The sequence below is a fragment of the Anopheles gambiae genome, chromosome 2 (assembly GCF_943734735.2).
Source record: "Anopheles gambiae chromosome 2, idAnoGambNW_F1_1, whole genome shotgun sequence".
Taxonomy (NCBI): domain Eukaryota; kingdom Metazoa; phylum Arthropoda; class Insecta; order Diptera; family Culicidae; genus Anopheles; species Anopheles gambiae.
In genome coordinates this window covers 106783691-106810782 of record NC_064601.1, presented here as the reverse complement: position 1 = coordinate 106810782, position 27092 = coordinate 106783691, and the positions used below count along the sequence as shown (strand labels likewise).

The window sequence follows — 27092 nt, the reverse complement described above, 5'->3', positions numbered from 1 at the left end:
TTAGAGTGGATGTGGAGGCTTCGCGCATTGCTACACTCACCGTGCAAGGGCCCTGCATCCAGGGCTCACCGTCGATCTGCATCGGAAAGGTTTTCTTGGTGGTCATTATTACCTCGCTGCACTGGGCCAGCCGGCGGCCGGACGCGCGCAGCCCGGTCCGCACCTGGCCCATGTGCAGGCAGTTCTCCAGCCCGATCACCTCTATCTTGCTATCTCCAATATCTGTGAGTGGACAGAAGATAAAAAAACGAAAGAGAATTACTAAAGAACCGGACAGCAGGAAAGTTATCCCACAACCAACCTTGTATGGCGATGGACAGATCGACCGAGTTGAAGCTGTTCGCCGACAGCTCTTTGTCGGAGTTTTTAAGCTTCTTGCGGAACGGGCCCTTGCGCATCCGCTTCTGGGACAGATGTTCGCCCCACAGATTGGAGCCACCGTGCGTGTAGGGGATGTTCAGCAACGCGATGCCCTGCAGCTGTGGACCGTTGGCCAACTCGAGCGAAACACCATCGCACTGGAGATGGGGAGAGAGAGAGATGGAAACAAAATCGGATGGAAATTAATGGCAACCGACACTCTCAGCAAACGCCACACGCGCTTACCACAATCTCCAGGTACTCGTGCAGGTTCTTGCAGGAGGCGGCGAACGTTTCCGACGTGGCGTACTCAAAGTACCACAGCTTGTTCTTCATGCGGCTGTTGAATTTGTGCGGATTTTTCTCCCGCTCCAGGTGAAACTTTACGCAGATGGCAGCATCCTGATGCGTGCGTGGAGAAAAAAACCAAAAATGATTGTGTTGAAGCGAAAAACGGCTCTTTTGATTGCGTGATAACACATTTCCACCCCGTAATAAGTGCTTCCCTTTTATGGGAGCAGTTATCTGCAACAGTTTCCAGCACATGCAAGATGGACAGTCGTCACGCGATCGGGATAACATCGAATGGCTGCAGCAAACAGCAGAGCATTCGACAGATCAGATTTCATTGTTTTCGTGCTCGCCCTTCATTTAAAGTCTTCCAAAATCTGAGCCCCAGGATCTTTGCAGCACAAGCCCGTAATTAGCCGCCGTCTTGTGCGTGTAGCTGTAGCGAATGGGGACAGCATCGGGACGGATCCGATTTGCCGGCGAGATAATTAGCTGATAGCAATATATCCCCCTGTTATACAATCCGATTCGTCCCGTGCCATCCCAAGGCAACGTGCAACGTCGAATCGAATTCATTTAGCTCCGGTTAATCCGACCCACCGGCCGGGTCGACCAAAAGCGAACTGGTTTTTAATCGTGAAATTAATGAAATTACATTTCACGTCCTTTCCGGCGGCACGGAGTCCGGTTTGGGTGTCCGTGGATGCCAAGAAAGGAGACTAGGATGAAGTAGAAAGGAAAAGGATACCTGAAGACAAAAAAGAAAAGTAAAAAACACTTTGCTACGGGAACGGTCCAACTAAATCCCTTTTTTTAATTTACCATCCCGCTGCCGATACTCTATACTCGTACCGGGTCGGTCCAGCAATTGCCTAGCGATCCCCGTGATTGCGTGTCCTTGCCCAAGAAACACGGCCAATTGGTGGCGGTGCTATAAATAAACCTGGTTGTAGTTACCGCGAACTCCTGGCCGAAGCTGTCCCGGAGGTTTTTACTTGCGAAAGGTAGCGTGCGGCAAGCAGCGAGCGAAGGACGGGATGGACAATTTCAAATCATTTCAAGCTTCACTGGTAACGATTTACCAAGAAATAGGCAAACGAAAGGGCAAAAAAACAGCGAAGCGAGCGATAGGGCCGCGCGTGGCTTAAGACATTTAACAGATTTTTATCGTCTCCCCCACAGGACGCTACCACTTCGCTAGTGGGCACGAGGGTGGGCCGTAGGGTAATTACCGTGAACCGGAACCAGTGAAGTATGCGGAAGCTTGAATTTTCCTACTGGGCAGCATATTTTTTCCGAGTGTCGGGAGTAGTTAATTTGCTGGCATGAGTTGCCCAAGGTGGTTGCGTGTGTTTGGCACAGTTCCAGAGGTTTTTTCTCTCCTCCTATGTCCCTAACCAATGATCATGCCACTGATAATGCTTAGCCGCCAAGGTTGGCGAGGATACAGACAAAAGTTTCTATTGCTTCTATTGAAGGGGGAAATTTAAAACAAAACCACAAACACTGGACTGGAGCAGTGGTCGTATCCGGTTGTAATCCAAGCGAAGGACTTGGATGGGAATGTGGTTTTGTTTGTGTGCTAATTTCTTCGCCATATCGCCGTACCATCATTGCCAAGTTCTCTCTCTCTCTCTTTCTTTGCAGTCAAACCTTGACGAATGGCTCACACAGAAGGGGGTAATAGATATCGGTAGTGGATTACCGAAATGTGTGGCATACCAAAAAAAAGAGCCTCCAAGCGCACGGAAGCATAGAACGGAATGAGAAATGGCATAGAACCAGAAGTTATTTATGCCATCAAATGTAGAATGTGCGCGCACAACATTCACACAAATTAACTGCCGCAGTCCAAAGTTTTTGGTCGCTAGTGCAAATTTGGCTGGGCCCAGGGCCTTGAAGCGCCCGGTGTGGGTGCGTTGGAGGTGCACAGGTTAAACTAAAAGGTCGTTTGGGGGAATGAAAATTATGCTTTGAAGTTGCTAGGAGCTCGCGTTGGAACTGCGTGCTGTAGCAAAGCTGTTCGTTGCCTGCCAGGCCATATTGACTGCCCGTAGCAGCCCGTTGCTAAACCGACCTGCTGAGGCCGGCGAAATTGGTGCCCCAATCCCCCATTTCATTTGAAGCACTGCCTGGGGCTGCCGTTATTTATGACCGCACGGTTGAACACTTTTTTTCGGGAGAGGGGGGGTGGGGGTGGAATATATTTTAATAATCCTTTTGCAGCGTTGCAAAATTCCAAAAAAGGCGCGTGTGGGGTATTTTTTTTAGGTTACACTCTAGCACTCACGCTGCTGGCGGAAGCAATAAATTGTGGCTCATGGTGGTCGTGGTTGAGAAAACCGCGGTCAAATAATATAAGCATTATCGGGTGTGTGGTGGTGCTGGGACAAATTGTTTCTGCTGCTGCTGCTGTTGCCGCCGGGGGAGTGCAACAGTTTTAAATGAAGAGGAATGGGGGTAGGGCAACAGAAGCGCAAAGAGGGGGAGGTTTTAGGTGGTGAGCTTAGTTGGTGTCTAGGGTAGTTAAAATGGGGAAATATATTGTTCGAAAGCATGAACACCCAGGGCAAGCTTTGCGTGTTTTACTGCTATGCTGCCGATAAAAGTGGAAGGAAATCGTATGACGAATAAATCCTCACCGTTTATGCGTTTCAATGAGGTTTTAAAAAGACAGGCAAATATATATAAATATCTTGATTTCTTATTCTTCTCCTTCTGGTTTGGGAAAAGCTACCATATATGTGCGAAAAGCTGGTCTCAAAAAACTGTCATTTATTGGCTTTGCTGTCTTGTGACTGGAATGTCTTAGTCATAATAAATTGGGCCATTACATAAAAGTCTTTTGCGCGCACGAGGTAGTTGAGTGGCAAACACGAGCCTTGGACCTATAACGGATACGTTCTTAGGTTGTACGAGGTTGACAACTGTTACACAGAACCGATTCTTGAAGTAGCCGCTCACAAACTTACTGATTTATGTACAAAATGTGTAAGAAAATTATCCTTTGAAGTACGAGCTAATTTCGTGGCAGCAGATCTGAACGTTTTGCGGTTTCTGGGTAGAGATTTACTTGTATTTAAATTTAAATAAAAAAATCGCAGGAAATGCTTCTACTATTTAATTGATCTAAGGTTCATATTTTATGTACATCTATATTATGGTGCGTTTTGCCCCTTGGTGTTTATTCTGTCCCTTTGTTGAGGTGCGTTTTGTCCTAATCAGATCCAAAACTTTCTATAACTGTTTTGTTAGAAAATGACAAAAAGTGATGGTTGTGATTAAGACAAAAATGACAAAAGTTTTTGTTTCAACAGATTACTACATTGAACCACAAAGAACCAACATGATTGATAATATCAACTGCTTGAAAATTTCATTGCAAATCAATCAATATTACTTACTTGGTGCATTTAATACCAAGAACCTTTAAAAAAAGGTCGATCGAAAGACAATCGATCCAATAGTACCTCGTCGTGTCACAAAAAGTCACCTCAGGGGCAAACGCTAGAACTTCCATCTACGAGGTCAATGTTTGTGGAGCATGCAGTGTTTGTATTGCCATTTTCCGAAGCGTTTCCGAAACAAACCATTCGAGCATTGAAGTCGTACAACATGTTTACAGCGCGTTAACTGTACCATAACATCACCATAAGCAAGGCGCGTTTTGAATTCCTCACCCAAAAGAAAAGAGCAGCGGCGCGTTGTAAACGAGTTTAAATCAATATAGAGCCTCAGCTAAAGAGCCCTCGTTCCGTTTGTACTTTGAATAAAAACAGTCACACACACACACTAAACAAACAAGCCAGTTGGCATTCCTTTGTGCCCGAGGAGTGTGTCGTGCTGAGAGCGTTGCAGCAGCAACAGCAGCAGCCGTAGTGGTACCGCCTTTAACGGTTCCCATCATACAATATGCAACATAATTCTCACCATAAAGCATTCCGCCTTGATCCGGGGTGGAACACCTACCTCGGGGGCGAGACAGTGCGCTCGTACGGCGAATGGGAATGGGAACGCACACACATACACATACACACCAAATAAACATACTTCAAACATGTAAAGCACTGCCTTCCTTTTTCTTCTGCGCTCGATTTAGGAGCAGCGCGCAACGTTTGGTGGGTGGTGCATGTTGCTAAGCTTATTGAATACTCCACAAAAACACACACAGCACAAGGACACAGATACACACACAATACATGCCACTATGCCTTACGGCACCGAATCCCGACAACAGCTGCATCCGGTAGTTTGAATAATTAAGAAACCTTTGCTCAACAAACCGACCACTTGAGGGTGAATGTAGAGCGCGACAGCGAGCGAGCGTGCAGAGGGTGCTAATGTTACGGAGTCTTAAACGAGATCTGGGCTTTAAAGTGAGAGACACAAGTTGGTACACGGACTACACACACACACACACACCGCACTAATTACTGTTTAATTTCTGCAACGTTCGCGATAAAACACTTCCGCTTTCGCTTCCACCGCGTAAGCACGGGCACGGTGTGGTCCAGAACTGGGTCAACCGGAAAACGGAAGTGTAACTGTTATCGGAGCACTTTTCATAAGCTGAGGAAGGCGACAGAAAGCAAAACAACAACGCAACATCGTACAGTGTACGGTGGGTTAGCCTAAAAGTTTTTGCGGCACAACAAACATAAAAACGACAACAACCAGGCTCGCCCTTTTTCCCCCAGGGTGAAATCGCTCCGACTTTAAGACCGCTGGACAAATTAGCCAGCTCGATAATGGAGGCTTGGGAGCCAAAGCAAGCTGTGCTTTCATCCAGTTGCAACGGGGCCACTGTTCAACGAGCATCGTTAAAGCGTAAATAAAAGTTCAACAGCAATTCGCACTCGTTAGCGTAAATCTCGACCAGGGAGAGATACCGAGCGACCGACTGCCGTGTCGTTGTAAGGCAAAATTTTCAACAAATGCGAGCTGCGTATATAACGCACAACATTTTTGTTCCTTTTTTCCGAGTCCTTTCAGCAGCACACACCACCGCCCTGAAGGTTGCGATCGTAGCCGTAAGTGATTCCCCGTACATTCTTCCCGTTTCGTCCGGTTTTCCATCGCCACACAGCACTTCAAAAGGACAGCTTTGACATTGGCCGCCAATGTGCTTAGACGCCGTGACGACGTATTCCGTATAGATAATGGGCGCGGTGCTGTGGCGGTTTTATTTCTCGTCCATTTCCCCGCTCCCTTTTCAACCCCTCAACCACCCTCCTCACCCACCCATACTTACCACACCGACGGAAAAGTAGTTATTGACAATGTTGTACGGCACGGTGAATTCCGATCCGACCTGCGGTTTTATCAACTTTGGTAGGTCGATAATTTTCTTCTCCGGTCTCGGTTTGTCCGTGGCGTTGCCGTTGCTGTGATGGTGTTGCTGCTGCTGCTGATAGGAACTGTTCACGGTATCGTCCTCGGCACGTTGCGCTGCATCATCGTCGTTCGTACACGGGCCGTTATCGACCGGCGGCGCGCTACCATTAGTGCCGGTGTTAGCCGCCACGTCGTCGTCGTCCTCGTCGACACCAGCGATCGACGACACTAGCGTCGTCGCACCGCCATTGGTCAGGGGCGGGTCCACCGCGCCTCTATTGGCATGCTCGGCAATGAAACCTTCCATTACGGTGGGTCCGTCGGCACCGCCCGCGAACGGTGTGGTCGGTGTCGGTGGGGGCGTAGCGGTCATAGCGGCGACCCTCGCCGTGCCGGCAGCGTCCGGTCCGATGGCGAACCCATTATTGTCACTCACTGCGGCACGTTGCGTCGTACCGTTGGCGGTGGGCGGTAACGGTACGTCGGTCGCTCGGTTTGTACTATTTTCCTCCTCGTCGTACGCTTGGATCACAGATTTTTCCGCAATTATGCGATGCGAAAGCTCTATTACCTTCTGCACGTTCTCGGACAGTGTTACCTGTGAGTAAGGGGCCGGGAAATCGCACAAAAAAAAACGGTAAATAGATAGAGGCCTCGGTGCCCGCCGGACTCCTACACACCACCCACTTACCTTGTGGCCGGGCATGGTGGTGGCGGTTGGTGTTTCCTCCGCCGCCAGCGGATTGTTCTTGACCTCGATGCTCCACCGGTCCAGCATCACGACCGAGGCCCGGTTGATCTTGTCCAGTATCTTCGGAATGCTTTCGCCCTCGTAGCCGCCGCCCCAGCGCAGACAGCGCGCCAAATCGTTACCGGTGCCGAGCGGGATCACACCGATCGATGGTTGCGTCTGCAGCACGATGCTGTCCATCGCTTCCAGCACCCAGCCGACCGTGCCGTCGCCGCCACAGCAGATCACCTTAAAGTTCGGCACGTCCTTGAACATGGTGAGGCCCTCGAGCGGGCCGCCCTTCGACAGGTCGTACACCTGGCGCGGGTTGAGCAGGTATTGGAACTTGCGCAGGATCCGGTCGCCCTGCCGGCCGCCACTCTTCGGGTTGATAAAGACGAGCAGCGGGCACCAGCTCGGGTCGCTGGTAATTTGAAAGTGTATTGTCGATGGTACGCTCTGGAAAAAGGGAACGATGCCGACGATCGGGGAGAGAGGGCAATGAGAAGAAAAATGAATAAAAACAGACCGATTGTCCTAGAGCAGTAAAGCCAGTGCCTTTTAATATCCAATAAAAGTCCACAGAATCAAGGAAGCGGAGCTTCATTGTTTTTCGAGCAGGTTTTAATTATTTAACGGTCCTTTACCGATATAAATTACATCCTTTTGAGGTGAGTGAATGGAACTGCGAGCGTAAACAAAATGAAACTGTAAACGATGCTTCAGATCGAATCAAAACACCGTAACTAATTGAAAAAACTCAATCTTCTCATGAAACCGGTTTCGCGCTCTACATTGAATTTGAATTAATGCTTTCCACACGCACACGCACACACACGCCCACACGCAGATTCAATAAATTAATGGCAAACAATCCATCAGCAACACCGGAAGCAGACAAACGCTCCACCATGAAGTGATTACCAATATCGGTTCGGTTTTTTTTTATTTCTTTCTTTCTGCACACCGTTTGCAAGGCGCGATCCATGGGGTTTTGTTTTTATACTTTCTCTCGTTTAATTTTACCGTCGCGTCGTTTGCGTTCCAGCCCTTTTTTTTGTCATGCGTCTACGTGTCATACACCAACCCAAGTGTGGCGACGGTCGTCCGGGGGTGTTGGTCCGTGTTGACGGGCACGAGATAAATGAGTTTTGCAGCCAGGCGGACTTACCTTTCCCTTGTTGGTGGTAAAATTGATCGATTTCTGCCGATCGAGCACGGCCGGACAGATGGCGGTCGGTGGCAGGACGAGGTTGGCAAACTCCCCGAGCGTACATTCCGCCTTCACCAGCGTGGCGCACTTGTTGTGGAGCTGTGCAGGTGATACAAACGGAATGACATTAACGGTTGGGCGCTACGGTTGGTTACGGTGAAGAGAGTGAGAAAACGGAAAAACTCGTCTCTCGGTTCTGCTGGAACACTATTATGCTCTTTTCATTCGTTTCTATGCATTGCAAGCGAAATGAACACACACGAACTGTGGTAGGACATAATTGAACCGTGGACTCTGTATTTATTGTCATTTGAATGCTCGGTAGCTTTTGTATGTTCTTACCAAGAACCAAAAGAAAGAAAGATATCACTGAAGAATAAGTAAAATAGATAAAATGTCCGAATGTATCTAGTGAGGTCGAGTGCAATATGCAATCATGAATGCAATAGATTTAATTAGAGGTAAACGTCAGCTAAATTATACAATTATGACATAATATAATAGGTTTTATAAAATAATAAATGTGTTACAAATTTACGGAATACAATGTACAATCACATAAAAGTACGTAAAAGTATTCCCATCTGTACCACGTGCACTACCAGGCGTCTCCATCAATACTGACGACGAGTTAATTGCCTGACAATTTCAATCCGTGTACAATCAGTTCCGAAAAAAATAATAAGATTTAATTAAACACATGTAAATCCAAGCACCTTGTGCGAATGGGGTGGGGGGGGGATTAGGGGTACAACATTAAAAGAGCGTGTAAATCCAGGCTCGATCGATCCCCAGAGGTTCCACCGACTTGCGACAAGACGCATTCCATCCGCTACCAGCGCTCGGGAATGTTGCTACACTCACCATCATGCGACACCAGCGGCAGGTCAGCCCGGTAATTCCATTGTACGCTTTGATTCGCTTGCGGCATTTCGAGCAGCGCCCGTAACAGTTCCCCTCGACCCAGTGGTGCTGGAACGTGGCGGTGGCCTTCGACTTTTTCGACTTCACGTAGGTGGCGATGCAGGACGCCGGTGCCCGCTGGACGCAACGCTCATGCACGGTGTACTTGCAGACTATTGGCAACATGTACCAGCAGTGAGGAAGAGACAACAACAAAAAATATGCAAAAATATGAAAAAAGATTAGTTTGACTTTCAAACGTCGGTAGAAGTGTGTGAGCGAAGAAGTCGATTGGCGGTAGGATACTTACGCACACAGCAGAGACCCTTCTTGCCCAGCCCGACGAGCATGTTGAGGCACATATTGCAGTAGGCAGGTTTGCTGAAATGTTTTAACCGCCACACATGGTATCCATCCTCCTTGAGCGTGTTGTCGACGCCTGGTACGCGGTGCACACGCGTTTCCCGTTTGCAGAGGAACAGAATGGAAATGGAAACAGGGGAGAGAAAAAAAGGAAAAGTTAAATTGATCGCACGTAACGCTCTCCTGCCAAAGGATTTGTGTGTCCGGCGAGATTCCGTGCAGTTTGTCGTGAGCCATCAATTACCGGGAATTAGCCATCGGAAAAGCGTTCGGAGGGATTCCCGCGAAAAACTCAATCTTCGACTACGCTTATGTGTGTCTGTGTGTGCACCTTCCCTGATGTTCCATAGTGCGTGGGTATGCGATTGGATCCTGTCCTGGTGTTTCACCGTTTCGACAAAAACTGCTCTCCACACCACACGGTGCAATCGCTAAGCGCTTCGCATCAAGCTAACCCACGTCCCGGCAATACCCGCAAGGCGTAAAACATATCAGGACGAAAGGGGGGTAAAAAATGCCATCGGAACGAGAGCCATCGGTATTAGCGGGTACCGTGTAAGATTGATGCCAGTTGGAAATAAGGCTCCGGGCAAACGCGAGGAATACTAATGACCAGCGTTAGCCTGGAGGGACCATTCCATTTCGCGCGCGCGTTAGACAGATGCACAAACAATCCCTCACTGGCGGGAAAAGGAAAGGAGAAGATTTCGTGGGAAATAGGTGCGATGTCCGTTGCCTATTCTGCAACATGCACAATGGCTGTCAGTTACGACCGATGCAACGCATTGCGGAAAGGCTTCAAGGCATTCGTGGCTCATACGTGTAACGTGGTGCAGGATGGGAAAATGGTCCCTGCCATGATGGGTTCCGTAGAATTCTAATTTAGCTTCAACCATCAGGCTTTTGTTCCATATGGCGCTGCTCGTATGCACTGGCAGCGATGGTGCTGCACGGGTAATTACTGGGCAGTGTTTTGAACGATGAAGCTTTGATCTTCGAGGTACTGTGCCTACTGTAATTGCTGTAATTGAGGTAATGTACTCTCAAACGGCAAAATAGCTCATCAAGTTGCGCTAAAACGCTAGTTCTACCGTTGTAGTTACTCCAAACAGATGCTCTGTATTAGAACTATAAACGCCACAAGACTGTGCATCTTTCCCGTTCACAGAATGTCGTCATTTTTGGCCCTCTTTTTAATTCCCAATTAGTGATGTTTGGCAGTTTCGCATTTCGCTATGCTAACAGCACGCTCCAAACCATCCATTTACCGCTCACAGCTCAATCAGCATCTTATCAATCTTGTTTGACGAAGTGTCCGTAATAAATGTCATCCATAACAATCGACATCGTTCAAATCTCACGCTCCGCCCAAATGGCAACTGGTCGAATTTGATGGTGACGCTCGAAATCTCCCCGCGCTTGTTTACGTGACCGGCATCGACGACGAATCGGAATCGGAAACGAGATTGACCGAAACCACTCAATCGGCTTTCGAATTCGACCCGCAAGGCCAGCGCAAAATAACTCGTATAGTATAAAATTAATTTCAATATCAGTCCTCTGACCGTGTCCCCTCATGATCTCCCGCCCCTACAACTCAATCGCATGGATTGTGTCCGATAAGCGTACCGCAAGGCACAAAAATAGATTCACATCCGTCTCTGTCACTGGGTGGATCGAGTGGGTGGCTTAGTAGTTACCGGCACTTCGTCGCATGATGGATGCGTTTCAGTGCTCAGTCCGCCTCTGTCCGCCCAGCACAGGGTTTGGTGAATGTTCATTGACCCGATTTTTCACTGGAACTGGAACTACTTTTCTCCACTCTTTTGTGCCGAGATGTTTACGGATGCGTCTCCGACGATGCTCCGAGAACAAACCCCCTTGCCACACTTCACTGTCCTTTTATGCTTCGATCGTATCGATTTACACACTCCCAAACCCATCGCCCAGCGACGCTGGCAATGCTACAATCGTATTAATCGAGTTCAAAAGCTCATTGTGCAAAAGTGGCAAAGAGCATTCTGTGTGTTCTCTCCCCCTTAAAGCCCGGGTTTCAGGTGACGGCCGCAACACCGAACACCCTGTGTGCTGGATAAGATGACAGTGTGTTTGCTTTTTGCGTGCTGATTGATGACGTTCCGTGGTCGAGGGTGAAGCAACTGTTAGCTTAGCGGTCTGCCGGTTGCATTACAGCACCATTTGGGGGGGTGTCGAGTGGGCATTGCAGCGGGAGGCACATTGGGAGTGGCGTTTAAGCATTAGCGGTTAGATCGGTTGAACGAATTGATCCCCCGGGGTCGATGAGGAGCTCAGCTCAGCGGCGCAAGTGTGTTCGAGCACTTCACGTCGTCGACTTTTATCAGCAAAAAACGACTTTATCCTGCTGTTGCGGAGGAGTTGTTGAGGTCCTGTCGATGCGGATGCGTAGTGGATTAGTCTCCAGAGGTTCTGACAAAGTCCTCCGAAAACCCATCCCCTGCCCGGGCCGTTGCGAAACCCCCCGCTGGTTGCCAGCGCTCCGTCCACGTGTACTTGTGCACGTACACGGGAAAGCTCTCGGTATCGGTGTGCAACCGTCGGTGTGTGCATTGGTGGGAAATGTTGCAATTAAGTTAAGTGTAGATTAGTATCCGTCTGGTCACACGCGTTCAACACAGCCAAGTCACTCTCTCTCTCTCTCTCTCTCTCACACACACACCTACACACTTCCTTTCACTCGGTGGACGGTGGTGGCCTGGATAATTGATTGAATTATCCTCACTCAAGGGTACGGATTTACTTCACACACACACACACACACACACACACACACACACATACAGGCACACATCGACAGGAGCGCTAGGTGAACCCATCCTAAGGCTACAAGTGCATCGTTAAAGTTGATGCTTCCACCGTTTTGCACACATTATCAGCAGGCCCCGTCTCTTAATTGGATCGGTCCCGAGGGGGTTTTTGCTGATAAATGCGTCACTTATCGACACATCCTCGTATCATCAGTTCCCATAACGTCGTCCGTACTGGCTTGGCTGTAGAGTTAGCATCAAAAAAGGAAACGGGTGGAATAATGTTTTTTTAGAATTAATGACTCAATTCCTCCTAACCGAGGTGTGCTGATTTTTCCACGGCAAAATTGCTATCCTCGCCGGAAAGCTTTCCGAAGGCAGCCTTTTAATCATCTTAATTGCTTCGCACCATAAACAGCTTACATTTCCAGATAGTTTTGTGCGCGGTGCGGCTTCTAAGAACGGCTTGTAAAATGTTAATGCCACTCATCGCTGGAGAGCGGCACGAAAGCGTCGGCACCAGACAAATCAAGACGCCAGATTCTAACAAATCGTTGCAGAGCGAAGGGTGCAAAGATGTAGCAAAACATCATCCAAGAACAAGTGGGAGAATGGGAAACGGGAAAAGTCCCCCCCCCAGCAAGCCACCTTTGCACCTTTTGCCGGTGGTGCGTCCTGCACATCATTAAGTTCCTCGCGCTCGCATAATCTACCCGCGATGGTGAAAGCATAACAATTTTAATTGGACACCCGGTTCCGGCAAACCCGGTCGGCCAGGGAGATTCGCATTCGCCTCATTTGCTGGCCGATTTGCGCATTAGCCTTCCGTGCCCCCTGCCGTGCCGAAAAGGGAACCAAAACCGATCCCGATGCCGATTGTCCCCAGTGGAACGGTTGTTTGTGCTGTAGAGGATGTTTTATAACACACACACACACACTTGAGCACACAAACACATACATACTTTTTCCCCACCATTGCTTGTTGTGTGCCTTTCAGTTTGTTCGCGTGCTTTTCGCGGAAAAATCTTGCCTGTTGTGAAGTGTTCCGGGAAGTGCAGTGATATGGGCGCGCACAATATTGGGCTTACCGAGAAGTACTAGCAGCGGGATCGTTGTCAGGCCGCCGCGCTGCCATTCCTCGAGCGAAACGCACCCATCGCCGTCGTAGTCGATCTCGGTCATCATGTCCTGGAGGATCTGTGGTGTTTGGTGTTTTTTTTATAGGCATTTGTTTTTTTTTGTCCGGTCCCGCGTTGGAGGCAGCATCCGGGGTTCGAGGCGACACACAAAAGAGCAAGAAAGAAATGGAGTCAGTAAACAGTCGCAATCATCGAAGTTGTGGAGCGGGAAAGTTGAAAAAGAAAAACGGGCGCACACAATTGCTGTTCTATTTATGAAACATCGTTAGGCAGGACCCGGTCAGCCTTAGCCTGGTAGCGGCTAGGACCCAGTGCGCGGATTGATGCGGCAAATGCCACGTGCACCACGAACGGTCAACATGCGCGTGCGGGCGGTACGTGCCACGGACGGAGCAGAGCGTTCGATTTGTGTCGATACTTACCGGCCGTAGCTCGGACACGTCCCAGCCGAGGTATTCCGCGACCGACATCATCTGATTGACGATTGCATCCGTTTCGGTCGTATCGAGGACTCCGTTTCCGTCGGTGTCGTACAGCCGGAACATGACTGTTGGGGAGAAAGAGAGAGAGAGAGGAGGAAGAAAATAGCGTGAGGTAAGTGCGGGTGCAAATGCAAACGAATGCACAGGGTGGAGGTAACCAAAGGCGATTCCAATGGTCGTGAGCAAAGATTAAAAGAAGGAAACGTTTCTTAGCTTAGGTCGACTGTTCTGAAGTGAAGCGTGTCCTTCTAGTTTAAAAAGGACTTAAGGTTCTTAAAGTAAACCAACCAATTGAATGATGAAAAGCTTGTAGTTGTTGAGGGAAACAGTTTTATAGCAAGTTAACGAACAATAGATGTTTGTGTTGTTTAAAGCTCCCACCCACGACTTAAGATACTTTTAATTGCTTATTATGAACAAAATTGAGCCCGTTTTGAACACTATTTGCATTTTAAAGCCTTACTTAATCAAATTTAAACCCCTAAAAATCGAGTAAAAAACTTTCTATCTAATGCAAGACAATAGAAAACAATCAAATAGCTCTTCTCTTATCATTACTGCGATAGAACACTTGGAAATCCAATGGTTTCTTTGTCTCAAAGCGCGTCCAACCTCCCCAGTGGAGCCTCTAGAGGATGGTTTTTGAGAAATTGAAACCATTTTGGAAATAACTTATCTACCCTAATGCGGCTCATTTTTCTTAAAAGCTTCGCCAACCTCCCGCCAGCATTCCTTATTGCACCCCATATCCGACACAATTTGCACGACCAGCAAAAGAGCACAGCGGCAGGCCAAAGCATCAAAACGCCCGCAAGCTCGCCGGCAAATCGGCGCACAAATCGTATCCCGAGTTGACCCTCCGGCTCTCCGAGGAGGGACTGCGGATGGTCTCATTACTACTGCTCCCTCTCCCCCCCCCCCCCAATACCGCCCACTCCAAACCAAAGCCAGCGGTGTGGGTGTGGATCACAGTGGCGAGCAAAACACAAAGAAAAAAACAAAAAAAAAACGAACAACCTCACTCGGTGAAAATATTTTGCTTTGCTGCTTTTCAGCGCCGCTGCTGGACTTTCTTGTTGGTGGTGGGTTCGTACGTCTATTTCCCAGGCAGCACACACATGATGGTTGCCATTTGATATGAATCGGAAATATGTCTATAAATAAATATTATGAGAAAGGCCTGGGGCACCGGGGACCTACCAGCTTGCCGCACGAACCGTTCGAAACAGGATACGTTAAAGGGTTTTCCGCTTTCCGCCTTTGTCCGAGAGAGAGAGAGAGGTCGGAGCCGTCTTATGTGATGATCGGAGGATGGTGGTGATTTCCTGTGACCAAGAGGGAGGAAGCCTACCCGGCCTACCTTCCAGCAGCAGTTACCACGTAACACGGTTACGGTTTATCGGTAAGTCAATGGCATTTATCCTTCATGCCACGAGACGTCGCGTTAGACGCTTAGGAGAGCGTTCAAATGGAAAATTGATCGACCATGAGAGGCCTACTGGCCCGGCCCGGAGAAGGAGAAGAAGGCGACGAAACCATTTGTCCCACCTTTGCACGGACTGCTCTCTGTTCCTGCTTCACTTGATTGAGGCATGCGTGTGTGTGTGTGTGTGGGATAAAGGCAAAAGCGATCATAAAACGTATCGGCTAAATTTAGTGCTGCCGTCGGAGTTCGATCGTTGCCATAAAAGCTCCGTGAGGAAGGTGCCGGAAGAGCGCTTGGGCAAACGTTGGAAAGATGACGATAATGACGTCCTTACGATTGGCAGGCATGGAAGGAAGGAAGGTAAGGAAGATGCTTTGACGTCTTCTCGTTTGAGGCCGAGCGTATCGGCCCATGTCTCCCGAATGAAACATTGGCTGATTAATCCGGAGCACCGTAGCGGTGCCTGATGCGTACACAAACTGCCATTTTATTTCGTGCCATGTTTGCTTTTGGAGCAGGAGAGTCAACAAAAAAAAGTGTCCGAAAATCTTCCCGGGATCAAGCAGAAGGTAGTTGCAGGCGAGACAGGTACGGCGAAGAGAACCACTCAATGTGTGTTTTAATCGTTCTATCGTCTCGGGCACTTTGATGCTTTTTATGCGGAAAACGACAATTATGGGTGTAGAGGTACACTTGAGGACATTGTTCACTAACAACCAATAAGTGAAGATTCAATAGATTCAATAGGAAGATGCTGTTACGGACCAAAGAGCAAGTACATCCATTAGATTAGGCAGAAGAAAATGTCTTTGTTGGCAGTTTGCTTGCTCCTACTGCTCCGACTGCTAGTACTGATCGATAAATGTGAATTGAAAATTGTACAACCATACATTATGCATGCATGCAGCTGGCACTAATTACTAGACATGATAGACGCAAACCACATTCATCCTGCAAAGTTACTCCTTCCGGAGCTTAACGAACACTGTGGAACCTAACAAAGATAGAACATAGATAGCACATAAAAAAACGGCCAGTGGCTTTGATTGTTTGGCCATTGGTAGTGTAACCGTAGACTCTAACCAATTTCGTACACGTCCTGGGATGATGGTTGGAGGGCAATGGATTATTTGTGGAACAATGTCAATAAAAGTTGTACGAAGGTACGATAAAGTTATTCTGTCGGTAGTGTCACAGAACTCTGGGAAGAATCCTCTCATCCTTCCCAAGTTTTGGCCTTCTTTTGTCGCACCCACACACATGCCCTTACTTATTGTCAGTTACTGCGTAACCATCAACCCCTTCTATTCTTACCGTCGTGTCCGAGCTTCAAAAAGAAAATTCAAAAACAAGTAACGTAAAACGTTTCCAAAAAAAGTAGCAGACGGCATCCGTTATGGGAGCCGGACAACTTTTCGGGCGTACATGTTTGCAGCGCAGTGTTGCGTACGCATAAATAAAGCATTTCTAAGCCATGTGGAGCCATTTGCCGTACTGCATCGGTCAGGAAGCGCAATGGCAAAGGCCGCGTCGGAATGAGTGAGCGATGCTGGGTTGGTTCGTCCAAACTGTACCGTACTGCACTGGATAAAGGCGGACAAGTGGCGCACGATGATGATTGCCATTTGTATGATAATGGAGTCCTCTACCAGAGCCAAGTGTTTGTGTGTGTGTGTGTGTGTGTGTGTGGATGTGTTCACTTGCGCTACAGCTTCGGCGTATCAAAAGGATTACCAAAGTATCACACCCGTTTTGTGGGCTGCTGCTGCTGCTACTGCTGCCAGGAGATGCTATTTATTTTCCCATGATCCTCTCTGCGAGCGAGCGCACGCGAAAGTCTGAGTGGATTGCAGCCGAAAAGAACTTTGCGACCCTTTTGGTGTGCCCTTTTCCTTCCTTTGTTTTTAGCGCAGAATGGGAGTTTTGTACTTCTTCATTCTTCTTTGTGATTTGGAAAGCAAGTTAAGCGGGGAGTTTGTAAGTTTGCAGCTGCTATTTTTAGGTTTTGGCAAATGCAGCACCAGCAAAAACCAAAAAAAAAAACACGGATGACATTTAAGTTTCATCGTTTTCTTTGCAGTGCTCGCAGTTTTGTGTAGGACAGCTGGAAGCACTAACTAACTTTGTAGCTTCACTGTCAGCTACGTCGCGAGTGCTCCCTAGGAGCTAGTCAAATTAGAGTGTTGGTGGAAATTTTGGAAGTGAAACTTTCTGTTGGCGATATTATCTAACGAAATTTTAGCTTGGGAGTTAAAATTTTTTTTGAGCTAGATTTTTCATTTTAATGAGAGCCGTTACATATGGTTTTGACAATTTTGCGCGGGCACAAACAGTGCGAACGTCAAACGGACGCTCACAAGACTTTAATTACTTTTTCGGCAAGTACATGACTATTTTGAAATGAATTAGCTTCTAGGTATCGTTTGTAATTTCTAGGTTTGTTAAGTTCAATCCCTAACTCTATAATCAAAAGCAAGTGTTAATTAGTGTTTCGAGCGGTGAAGGAAAAATTCCTGGAAAAAGTTGGTACTGCTTGCGTTTTCGTTGAATGTGTACGTTACTGATTAAACTGAGCTCAACCGTACATCGGAGCAAATCCAAATTAAGATCACAAGTACCTTTCAAATACATCTGCTAGACATAGTAACCGTCAACATTGGATTGGAGATGACATTTAGGTCAACAAAGTAGGGAAATGAGAACTTTCGCGAAAGCGTAGTGACTCCAAATTACATCGACCAGCATACTTACACTCGAGCTTGTCCTCGGGCCGGCCTGCCTCCAGCAGCGATAGATAGCAGACGACGTCCTTGAGCGGTACCTTCAGCAGTAGCGGATCCAAAAATGATTGCTTTCTAGGAATCAGTCGCACATCTGCAATGAAACGGTGGAAATCAGGTGAAGGGAATGAAACACTCTTCAAACACGCGCACCGATTGCGGGAACTGTTTCCCGCTGACCGAAAGCGAGCACGAAGCGGACCGAGACTATTTCGCGCGTAAAATCGGGAGCGCCATAAAACGCCTGTACAAGATAAATCCGTACCACCAACGCGTCATCTTCACGTCACGTGCGCTTTGGTGTTTCCGTGTTGACCGCTTCGAGGAAAATGGAGAATCCGACAACGCTCGCCCGGGGTGACGGGCTAAATTTGTTTCCATGCGGACGTGCTTTCGTCCTGCTGAGGCTGTGGTGTGGTAAGACGCACAATGAAAGTGATCAGGTAGCATACGTCGGTATGTCGTGCGGACCTGACGGATAAGCTGAAGCTTAGCATTTGCGCTACTTTCCCCCCGGTCGTGTACGGGAAAAGCTAAAAGCTATCGAAACTGAATCGTCACGCTGAAAGCACATGCAACAGGTAGCTAGGGTTCTTCGTTCTTCGGTACGTTGACGGCGAGATTAAATGTTAAAATACCGAGAGCTGCCAAAAACCATCCCTCCTCTGAACCGCTCCGGCTGAAGATTGACAGATGTTTTCGCATGCTTTCTATGTGACTGGTTTTACAATCAAACCAATGTTTAGACATCTACATCGGTTCGCGCGATCGATCGATCAGTTTCGCCGTTTTCTTCATCAACCGCGGTCGGAGTAGTGGGCAGGAAAAGTAGGCCAACCGTGCGGGGGATAATATTTACCTTCGATGCGACAGTTGACGGAGTTGTTGCTTTTGCGCGACGAGTTCCGGGAAATCTGCGAGTGGCTGTGCGAGTGCGAGTGGGACGGGCTCGAGTCGGCCGACCGGCGGAACGGTGCTTGCAGGATCGGTGGCGTACAGCCCATCGGGCTGGGCGTCACCGTCAGCATCGGATGGACGGTACCTGCAGGGAAAAAAGCAAACCCGAACGGGGATCCTCCCGCTTGTTGACACGCTCTGCTCGCTTTGGTGGTCCAGTGTGACCGGGTGGAGGGGTGTGGTACATACCGCACTTGCCCTTGTTGCTGCTGTCACCGCCGCCGTCGAGCCCGAGATGCCCGAGCGACTGCAGCTTGTCGGTGAGCCCGTGTATCCGCTCGACGAAGCTGTTCCGCTGCGATTCCTGCGACGGCTGCGGTGTCGGAATGTCCACTATGCTGTTTAGGTTCGGTATCGACCCTGCAGCCAGCAAACAAACCAACAAAACCCAAAAACGAAAATGGGTAGAAAATGTCCATCAATTGCAGCTGATGTTTTGCAACCAATCGCGGGACGCGTAGCCGTATACATAATTGGGTGTTGCCGTTCGCACTTACCACGATTGTGGGACGTTACCGGGGCGCAGGCTGCATTGCTGCTGATCGCCGCCATCTGGCTGAGGGCCTTCCCGTGGCTGTGCTGTTGCTGCTGTGCCTGGTACAGGGCCGGCTGCAGGAATGATATGAACAGGTGTTGGGACAGGTCGTCGGGCGTTTCGCAGTCCAGAAACGAGTCGAGAAACTTGCGGAAACCATCATAGTCGATGTCCTGCCAGAGCGGGAGGTGAGAAATGGAGAAGATAGCGATTGTTGAGTGGTTGTTTTGCAAACGACGTTGAAGTGAAGGCAGTTGAATCTACTGTGCCTAAAGGGAACATTAGACAATTGAAGTGATGGCAGCCCTAAGTGTGGAACGTTTCTGTCTGAAGTGTCATGCTGGTTGTTAAGGGCTTGGAAGCAGTTTAAGTTGTTTTTCAATGTACTATCCTCCTTGAATGGTATAAAACAGAACAAAACAAAATCTAATACGTGTATATTGCACTTTAATACCATCGAACAAATCAACTAGCTCCGTCCAGCGCTCCCATCCCAAGCTGTCGCAAAAGCGATTCTGATCGTTTGAGGCAATCTACTTAATTCAAGTAAAGACTTTGTCTGCCTGTTTTGAAGGGGCTCCAAAAAAAGCTAGATCCTTTATGCTGTCGTTTCGTCCACACATTCTTCCATTTTGTTTTGTCTTTTCGTTATCACAAGACGCAACGATGTTTATGCTCGGTCGCATCTCACTTTCTCGGCACATTTCAATTAAGTGGCCCTTCCTTACCATTCGTTCTATTTGTTGTAGCGGTTTTTTCTTCTTATGTCCCATCCTTGGCGAGGGTAGGGTGTCATCTTTACAAAAACAAGATTAACGAGTTTGCAGACACGGTCACATTGGCGGTAGAACGTTCGCCCGCCATCGTGCTTTCACTGCGAAGGACACAACGAAGGACAGGGAACCGGAATGAAGATCAAGCGCAAGATGAATGGTTCCCTGTTTCGTTCTAATGATATTGACAGTGGCAAAAAAAAGCCAGTTTGTTTCGTAGCACCGGCAATGGTATTGGCTGTTAGATCAGGGTTTAGAAGCTTTCGTTTTAGCTGTCCCGCTTGAAAAGATAATTTGTTTCAAATTACACTCAGATACGTTAACAATAAAACAAACAAACACACATGTTTGTCGAAAAATGGTCCAAAATTTAATAATCAAATGTAGCGAGAGAGAGCTTTCACTAAGCAACCAACCAATACAGCGGGATCTTGTTGATGGTAAAAAAAGCTTTTGCAAATCCCCAACATAGAAACAAAGCTAAGCAACGTATGCAGCATGTTAAATTTTCACCATGCACCCGCGCTCGCCTTTGCTAAGCGGATTTCGCCTGTAATATAAAACAGATTTAAGTCGCCTTCCCGTCCCACACTGTTGCACCCTCCGACATTACCCGCTATCGGTAGAGGCAGTCGTCATCAGCTTGGTTTCCAATAAATCCGCATATCCGGCAATCGCGGTGGCACCGCTCACGAGAAGTGTGTGTATGTGTGGAGCAATTTTGCAGCAAACCTGCCCGAAAGGCATAATCATGCACGGATTGTGTGGAGGGATAGTGTCGAACTGCCGCCATCGTTGGAGTGCCGTGCACGTACTGTCCCGAAAAAGCCCGTACACCACAGTCTCATTAGAACGGGCTGTATGTATGTGTGGGCTTGGCAGCAGCATCGAAGCCAGGGTGCTCTTTTACCCTTACGCTGCAGGGTCAACAACACTCATACACACACACACAGAGGGCCATTTCTACACCCCAGGACGGTGGTATCAATCACGAGGTCCCACGTGCCAGCGTGATATTTGGATTGGTGGTAGTGAAAGGGTACGGTTGCTGAGCGGTTTTTAAGCCATAATCTCCGGCACTACTCAACGTGTGTGTGTGTGTGTGTGTGCGTGTGATTAGTATTCGGCGTACGTCGGAACGCGTCTGGGACGGGTTATCAAAAAACAGCAGGAAAACGGGGCGGCAGGAAGCGGGAAGTGCGACGATTGTCGAGCGGAAGCCGGAAAAGCCTCCAGCAGCCTTGGCAATGCTTAAGCCTGCTTGTTAAGGATATAATCAAAATTTATTACCATGCTGTCATATGCTCGGGATCTTGTCGAGGGGGTGGGCGAAGATCGAGAGGGACTCCATACGGAGTAGCGTCTTACCGTTGACTGGCAGAGTGGAGATGGCGACGGGGCCGGGGAAGGTGGATTCATTGGAACCGACGACACCACAGTGTGGAAGCGCGCTGAATGCAAAATTGGTTGCCATGATCATTTTTCGCGTAGCAAACCGAACCCATCAGGCCGAAATTTGATCAGCGGGGTTAGGTTAGTGGGGGAAGGTGTATGGAGCAGGATTCGACATTGACATTTGAGGTGGATAGTGATTGGAAAAAATGGCTGCCGATAAGCGTGGTAGCTTCCGGATCGTTTTTCAGACAGTGCGCGCTGCTACGTACTCAGGAGGCTTACGTGCGCTCGCTGCCAACAGCAGAGACCTCGTCGTACACTTCGGAGGCAAAAGTTAATTAGTCTGAAGTTATAATTATCAAACCTGGCGAGGGGAGAAATGCGAGAAGGTGTGAGATTAAGGCAGTAGAGTGCCACCAACATTGGAATTGACGGAACGCTATTTGGTACAGGCGGTTGGTAAAGATGGCCAGGCTCTGTACACCATCTTCCCGTGAAGCTATTGCCTACGGTGAGGAAAGAAAGGAACGCAGTTTGAGATTGGAGCTAATACAGTACAGTGTGAAACATATTTTCAGTTCCCATCAATTAAGACTGTGACGCAAAAAGGCTAGTGACGCAAACAGGATGGTTTTTTTAACCACCAGAAGGGGAAACAGTGTAAAGTGTATGTTTTGTACGATTAAATCTTTCTAACGCTTTCTTAATTAAGCTTTTGAAGGGACGTGAAAGTGTTTAAGCTGAACCTCCAGTGAGGGTGTGGTTTCTTGACAGCGGTTGTTTGCTTACGGTGCATTAATTACATCCGCACAGTTCGACAATCCACTTTTCCGAAGTAATACCCCGTGAATTGATTGCTTTATTTGATGACGGCTTAAACATTGTTACCACAACGCTGAGAGCCTGCCGAACAAAGATGAACCACGAGCGTGTTTGTGGGCTGTTTAGCTCCCGCCGAATATATCCTTTATCCTTCCGGAGTGTCCTCTTGTTTCCATTTGCTAGCATCTTTTAACATCCGGGCTGCCCGGCGGGTAAATCATCTTCCAGCGCTAGCTGCTTGTCAACGTGCCGTCACGTTGTTTGCGCTTGACGCACGAAATTATTGTGAACGCAGAAAATACAGCCCTGCCAATAGCGTCGTGCACCTTCCCCCCTTCGCTTTCCCTTTTGGTTCAACCGCTCAGTAAACACAATCGTCTATTTGATTGTGAGTAAATTGCTCGCCAGCGAGATGAAGCAACTTTTCCGGGCATGTGTGTGTGTGTGTGTGCTGTTCACTTTGTCGCTACCGCCGGAAAGCGATACGTGCGAAACAGAGCGCGGAGCACAATCATCGACCGCCGGTTGGTTGGGCAACAGCCGAGAAAAATCATCAAACGCTTCGCCGAGGTGGAGGATATTGTTCCGGGAAAAATCAGAAATATCCACCCCAATCCTCACCACACTACACACACACACACACACACACACACACACACACATACATAATCGCCCTCGGGAAGGATTTCATCATCGTCGCAGCGCACGGGATCGGCTTTCAATCTCGGAGAAGGGCCACCCGCTATAATGGAAAGTCCTTTCAATCGTCAGCTGTTGTTGTTGTCGGTTGCCGTGGATCGGTTCTGAGTTTTTTTTATCTTCTCTTTTTAGCTTTTCGTTTTCCACGCACGCACTCGGGACTTTGGCAAAGCTTTCCCGCTGACTTTCCGGCTATTGACCTTCGCCGATTTTGGATGTCACTTTGATAGGCAGCAGGCACCCACGGTTTTTCTTTTTTTGGTGACATGGGATGACGGTGCGAAGAACATAAAAGCGAAACGGTGTGCCAAAATGCTCTTTCCGCCTCACGCACGACGGTATGATTGTTTTGCTGTTGCCGGTTGTGTAGTAGAGGCCGGCGGGAAGACGGTGGCAGTCGGGCGACGGGTGAATCGACGTCTTCCGTATCTCGGCGGGGCCGGGCGTTCGGGGTGGATAAACCGATTACGCACCATGCGAGCGAAACGAGCAGCCGAAATGTATGTGCCCCGCTCGTGGAAAGTGTGCTTCAGCATTTCTTCTCCGCTGATTTTCGTTCCCCCGGGGCGGACAGGAGCGAGCGAGAGGTTGTTGTTTGTGTTGTGCTGAAAGTACCATCTCGGGCGGGTATTGGCACGATACACGAACACCACTCTCGTTCTGTGACCACTGGGTCCGGGAGGGAGCGAAGTTTACGTTACGTTTGAAGTCAACGCGGCAACCTTTCTCGTAGGCGCTGTCACACGGCAGCGCCGTAAGGATTGACGGCCGATGCTGAAGATGGCACCCGGGCGGGTGAGTCGTCCTTTTTGCTGGTGTTATTTTTGTTCGCCCAACGGCATAACAATTTGTGTACCAGCGTCATAATGTATCAGGTAGGATTAGTGGAAAAAAGGAGAAGTAAAATTCCCAGGACATTATCCATCGTACGGACCCGGCGGTCGTACACGCGTACTGGTGATTGCGACGGGTTTCCGGGTTCGTCGTGTAGCGCTAGATTGATTGACAATATTTTGCTGGTGGAATGTAGCAGTTATTTATTAGTTGCTGCTCAGAAAAGGATCATCAGCAGCCTGCTGCTGCTCCAAGACAAATGTTGATTCCATAATGCAGGATTTATTAGATTTATTTCTACAGATCCTGAACCAGATGTTTTCGAACTGTTTGCAAAGACACAGAGATTGCATAGCAAGAGTGGTTCGATACTTTGGTAGATGAATTGATATTATCTAGGGAAGCAATATTTTTCCCATCATTTACTCACTATGAAGTATTCACGTTCTAGCGCTCGTAGAATCTGAAAATGCTTCCCAGCACCTTAAAATTGTAATTAATAAAAAACTTTCTAACTAGCTGCGTCGTACGGCGGGGAGCGACAAAATGCTTTTAAAGTGTTCCGAACGCAAACTTTCCTTTCCCGAACCCACGACTATCGACCGGCACGCAGCCCTGACAGTCTGGAAAGCTGGAACCACAATGAATTGTTAATGGTTTCGAATCCATAAAATACGCTACCCTCGCCCCTGGACATTGTCTTTCACCATTCAACGGTACACCAGCAGCAGACGATGTTTGACCACCGTGTGTGTGTGTGTGTGTGTGGCCTTCGAATCTGTTGCGACTAATCCTTTCGACCCAACCTTCCTGGACAGCCACCCCCCCTCATAGTAGGCAAACAATAAAACCGCACGAACAAAACCAACCGGGGATCATCAACAATTGTGCCCCCGCCCCGTCGGGTGATGACGTTGCTATCCAACAGATGGTTAGCAGGCATTTTCAAATTCAAGAGTTGCCCTCACCCACCTGCCGCCCCGTCTTGCGTTGACGTCATTCCGGTGCCAGCCACGTTGCAGTTCCGTCCGGCACTGCAATAAAATTGCACCCTCTGACGTCATCGTTTTTTGGCGACAGTCCAAAACCCGGAGACGCTAACTTGTGGCATCGATCGGTGCGAGCCGACGTTTAGCAGAAAGCAAACTGCACGGCTACAATATGCCCCATCCTCCCCCCCTGGGGTGCTTTGCCATTGGCTTCGCATCCACTACCCGATAGTGTTGGCAACGACGGGATGAATGGGAAAGTTTTGCGTTTTTATGGGGCTAATAAAGTACAGCAGTTGAAAATTGTTTTTCGCATGGTGTGTGGGTTTTTGGGGACGAGTTCTGACGACCGTAACCTCGCCATTTTCATGATCGTCGGAACGATGCAAATGGGGATTTTATTTCGTGCGCTATCGCATCATCGCGGTGTGTTCGGATTGACCAGTTAAAATGGGGTAAGCAAAAAACAGGACGGGTTTCAAAAATTTAATCCATTTTGTGCAATCTCGTTAATGAAGCCATGGAGAGTTCCGTTCAAGTGAGGAGCTGCACGCACGCACGCACGCAGGGACCCACTCAACTGTGAACGCTGTTCGCAGTTGACAGACAATTATGGAAAAATTTGAATATATATTTTTAATTTCCCTACCATGTGTATCAGCTGGACAATGACAGCGACGAAAACGAAAAAAGAAAACAGACAACAACACGTTTGCTCTAGCTGTGGCAGTTGTGGATGGAAATAAAATGTCGCATCACAGTTGTTGTGCGAAAGCGTCCGAAAAGCTGCTACCGATCCCAAATGCCGAATGCCGGAAACTCCCCGAACTCCCCGAGCAATAATAATCCAATTCCCGAGAGTGGAATGTCATGACAATTTCGCAAATTTCTTTCTACTTTGATGGTTTCCATTTCGTCGTTGTTGGTTGGTCGGGTTGGAGGTTCGGAGGTATTTTTTTTCCAGCTGCTGCCTTGGAAAAAAATGGAACAAAACAGCAGGGTGGGAAAACAACGTAAAGGTGAAGAGTTTCGATACAATGGTCGTGCACACACACACACACGTACACCGGTTGGTATGATGTCAGTACGGGTGAGTTAGTATGAAAAACACAAGCTGTGTACTGAGTCGAGCATTGCGCCAAACGATTGCTAGCGATGTTGCGGAAAAGGTGTACGTTTTCCCGGGAAGATGATCATTTGCGTATTTGCGTATTTGGTGTACATTGTGACTCGCTTCAAAACGCTCACCATGTGGAAAAATGTTATTAACTCTTTTCGTCGAAATTTTCCACGCGAATCAATGTAATCCTTTCGTACGTTTCATGATTCGCTATTATGTTAACCAGACGTAACAAATCGTGCACTGATATGTCGCAGATAATTTTATAGATTGCGATGATGCCATACTGATGCCGCATAATAACCAAAAACATTGTGAAGATAGATGGTTGGCATAATAAATGAGAAGAGCAAGCAAAATGCATTTCAATAAACATATAAACATTAGTTAGAATGCATAAAGCTACTTCCACCTTAGCTACAATAAGATTAGGCTTACTATAGCAATATTTGGATTTGGTTCTTATACAACAGGACTAATAATTGATCTTACTGATCCGTAACTGATTTTAATCTTCTCCGGCTACAACTTCACGGATTCTAAGCTTCCACTTCAACGAGGGCAGACAGACCGTAATTTGCTTTGTGCTTTCGAGCGAGATCAGCCGGAACCATTTACCCACTTGTGCTCGTGCAACCAGTGCAGGTATTGTTCGACGCACTGTTATTCCAAAATTTTCATTATGTTTCATACTATTCAGCCTAATCAAAACAATAAACACGATGCACAAGCTTTTTATCCTGGTGCCCCATCTGCTACGTAAATTGTGTGTTATGTATGAGCTTGCTGATGTGCACGTGGTCAAGCAGTAGAGTTAGCACAAGCAAACCAGTTGAGCGTCCATTCCTCTCCTTGATGTTTTTGGTAGAAAATGTGGAAATTATCCAAGTGCTTCAATTTAGTTGCCGATGGAACGAATGGTTGTATGTAAAGGAATTGTTATCGAGAGTCGAGCATATTATGAAGCATTTAAGATACGTTCTTCTAGCGTTAAATGATTAAATGCAGGGAACAGTGTAATATGGTTTGCAATTCTGTCCTAAGTATGCCGTATGGAAGGGTCGGGAAAAATATTGTGAACGTGAATAAACATACATTGGCAATAAACAGCAGATTGACGCCTAATACGTGCCTTGCATCATAAGCACCTACACGTGGCTT

The 27092-nt window shown here is 48.0% G+C and overlaps 1 protein-coding gene across 3 annotated transcripts in view; it reads right to left on the bottom strand.

Annotated features, from left to right (window-relative positions):
- Positions 1–27092, bottom strand: part of LOC1270300 (diacylglycerol kinase 1) — an 80753-nt gene that overhangs the window by 2648 nt on the left and 51013 nt on the right. For all 3 annotated transcript variants that reach the window (XM_061640919.1, XM_061640920.1, XM_061640917.1), the window contains exons 5-18: positions 19262–19472; positions 18954–19124; positions 18667–18849; positions 17779–17901; positions 13542–13666; positions 13069–13177; positions 9142–9270; positions 8793–9004; positions 7887–8027; positions 6677–7174; positions 5903–6583; positions 607–762; positions 302–518; positions 41–222 (exon numbers count right to left, since the gene is read on the bottom strand). In XM_061640919.1, coding sequence (XP_061496903.1) covers positions 41–222; positions 302–518; positions 607–762; positions 5903–6583; positions 6677–7174; positions 7887–8027; positions 8793–9004; positions 9142–9270; positions 13069–13177; positions 13542–13666; positions 17779–17901; positions 18667–18849; positions 18954–19124; positions 19262–19472 — 3138 coding nt within the window. The remainder of the gene's footprint in view (positions 1–40; positions 223–301; positions 519–606; positions 763–5902; positions 6584–6676; positions 7175–7886; positions 8028–8792; positions 9005–9141; positions 9271–13068; positions 13178–13541; positions 13667–17778; positions 17902–18666; positions 18850–18953; positions 19125–19261; positions 19473–27092) is intronic.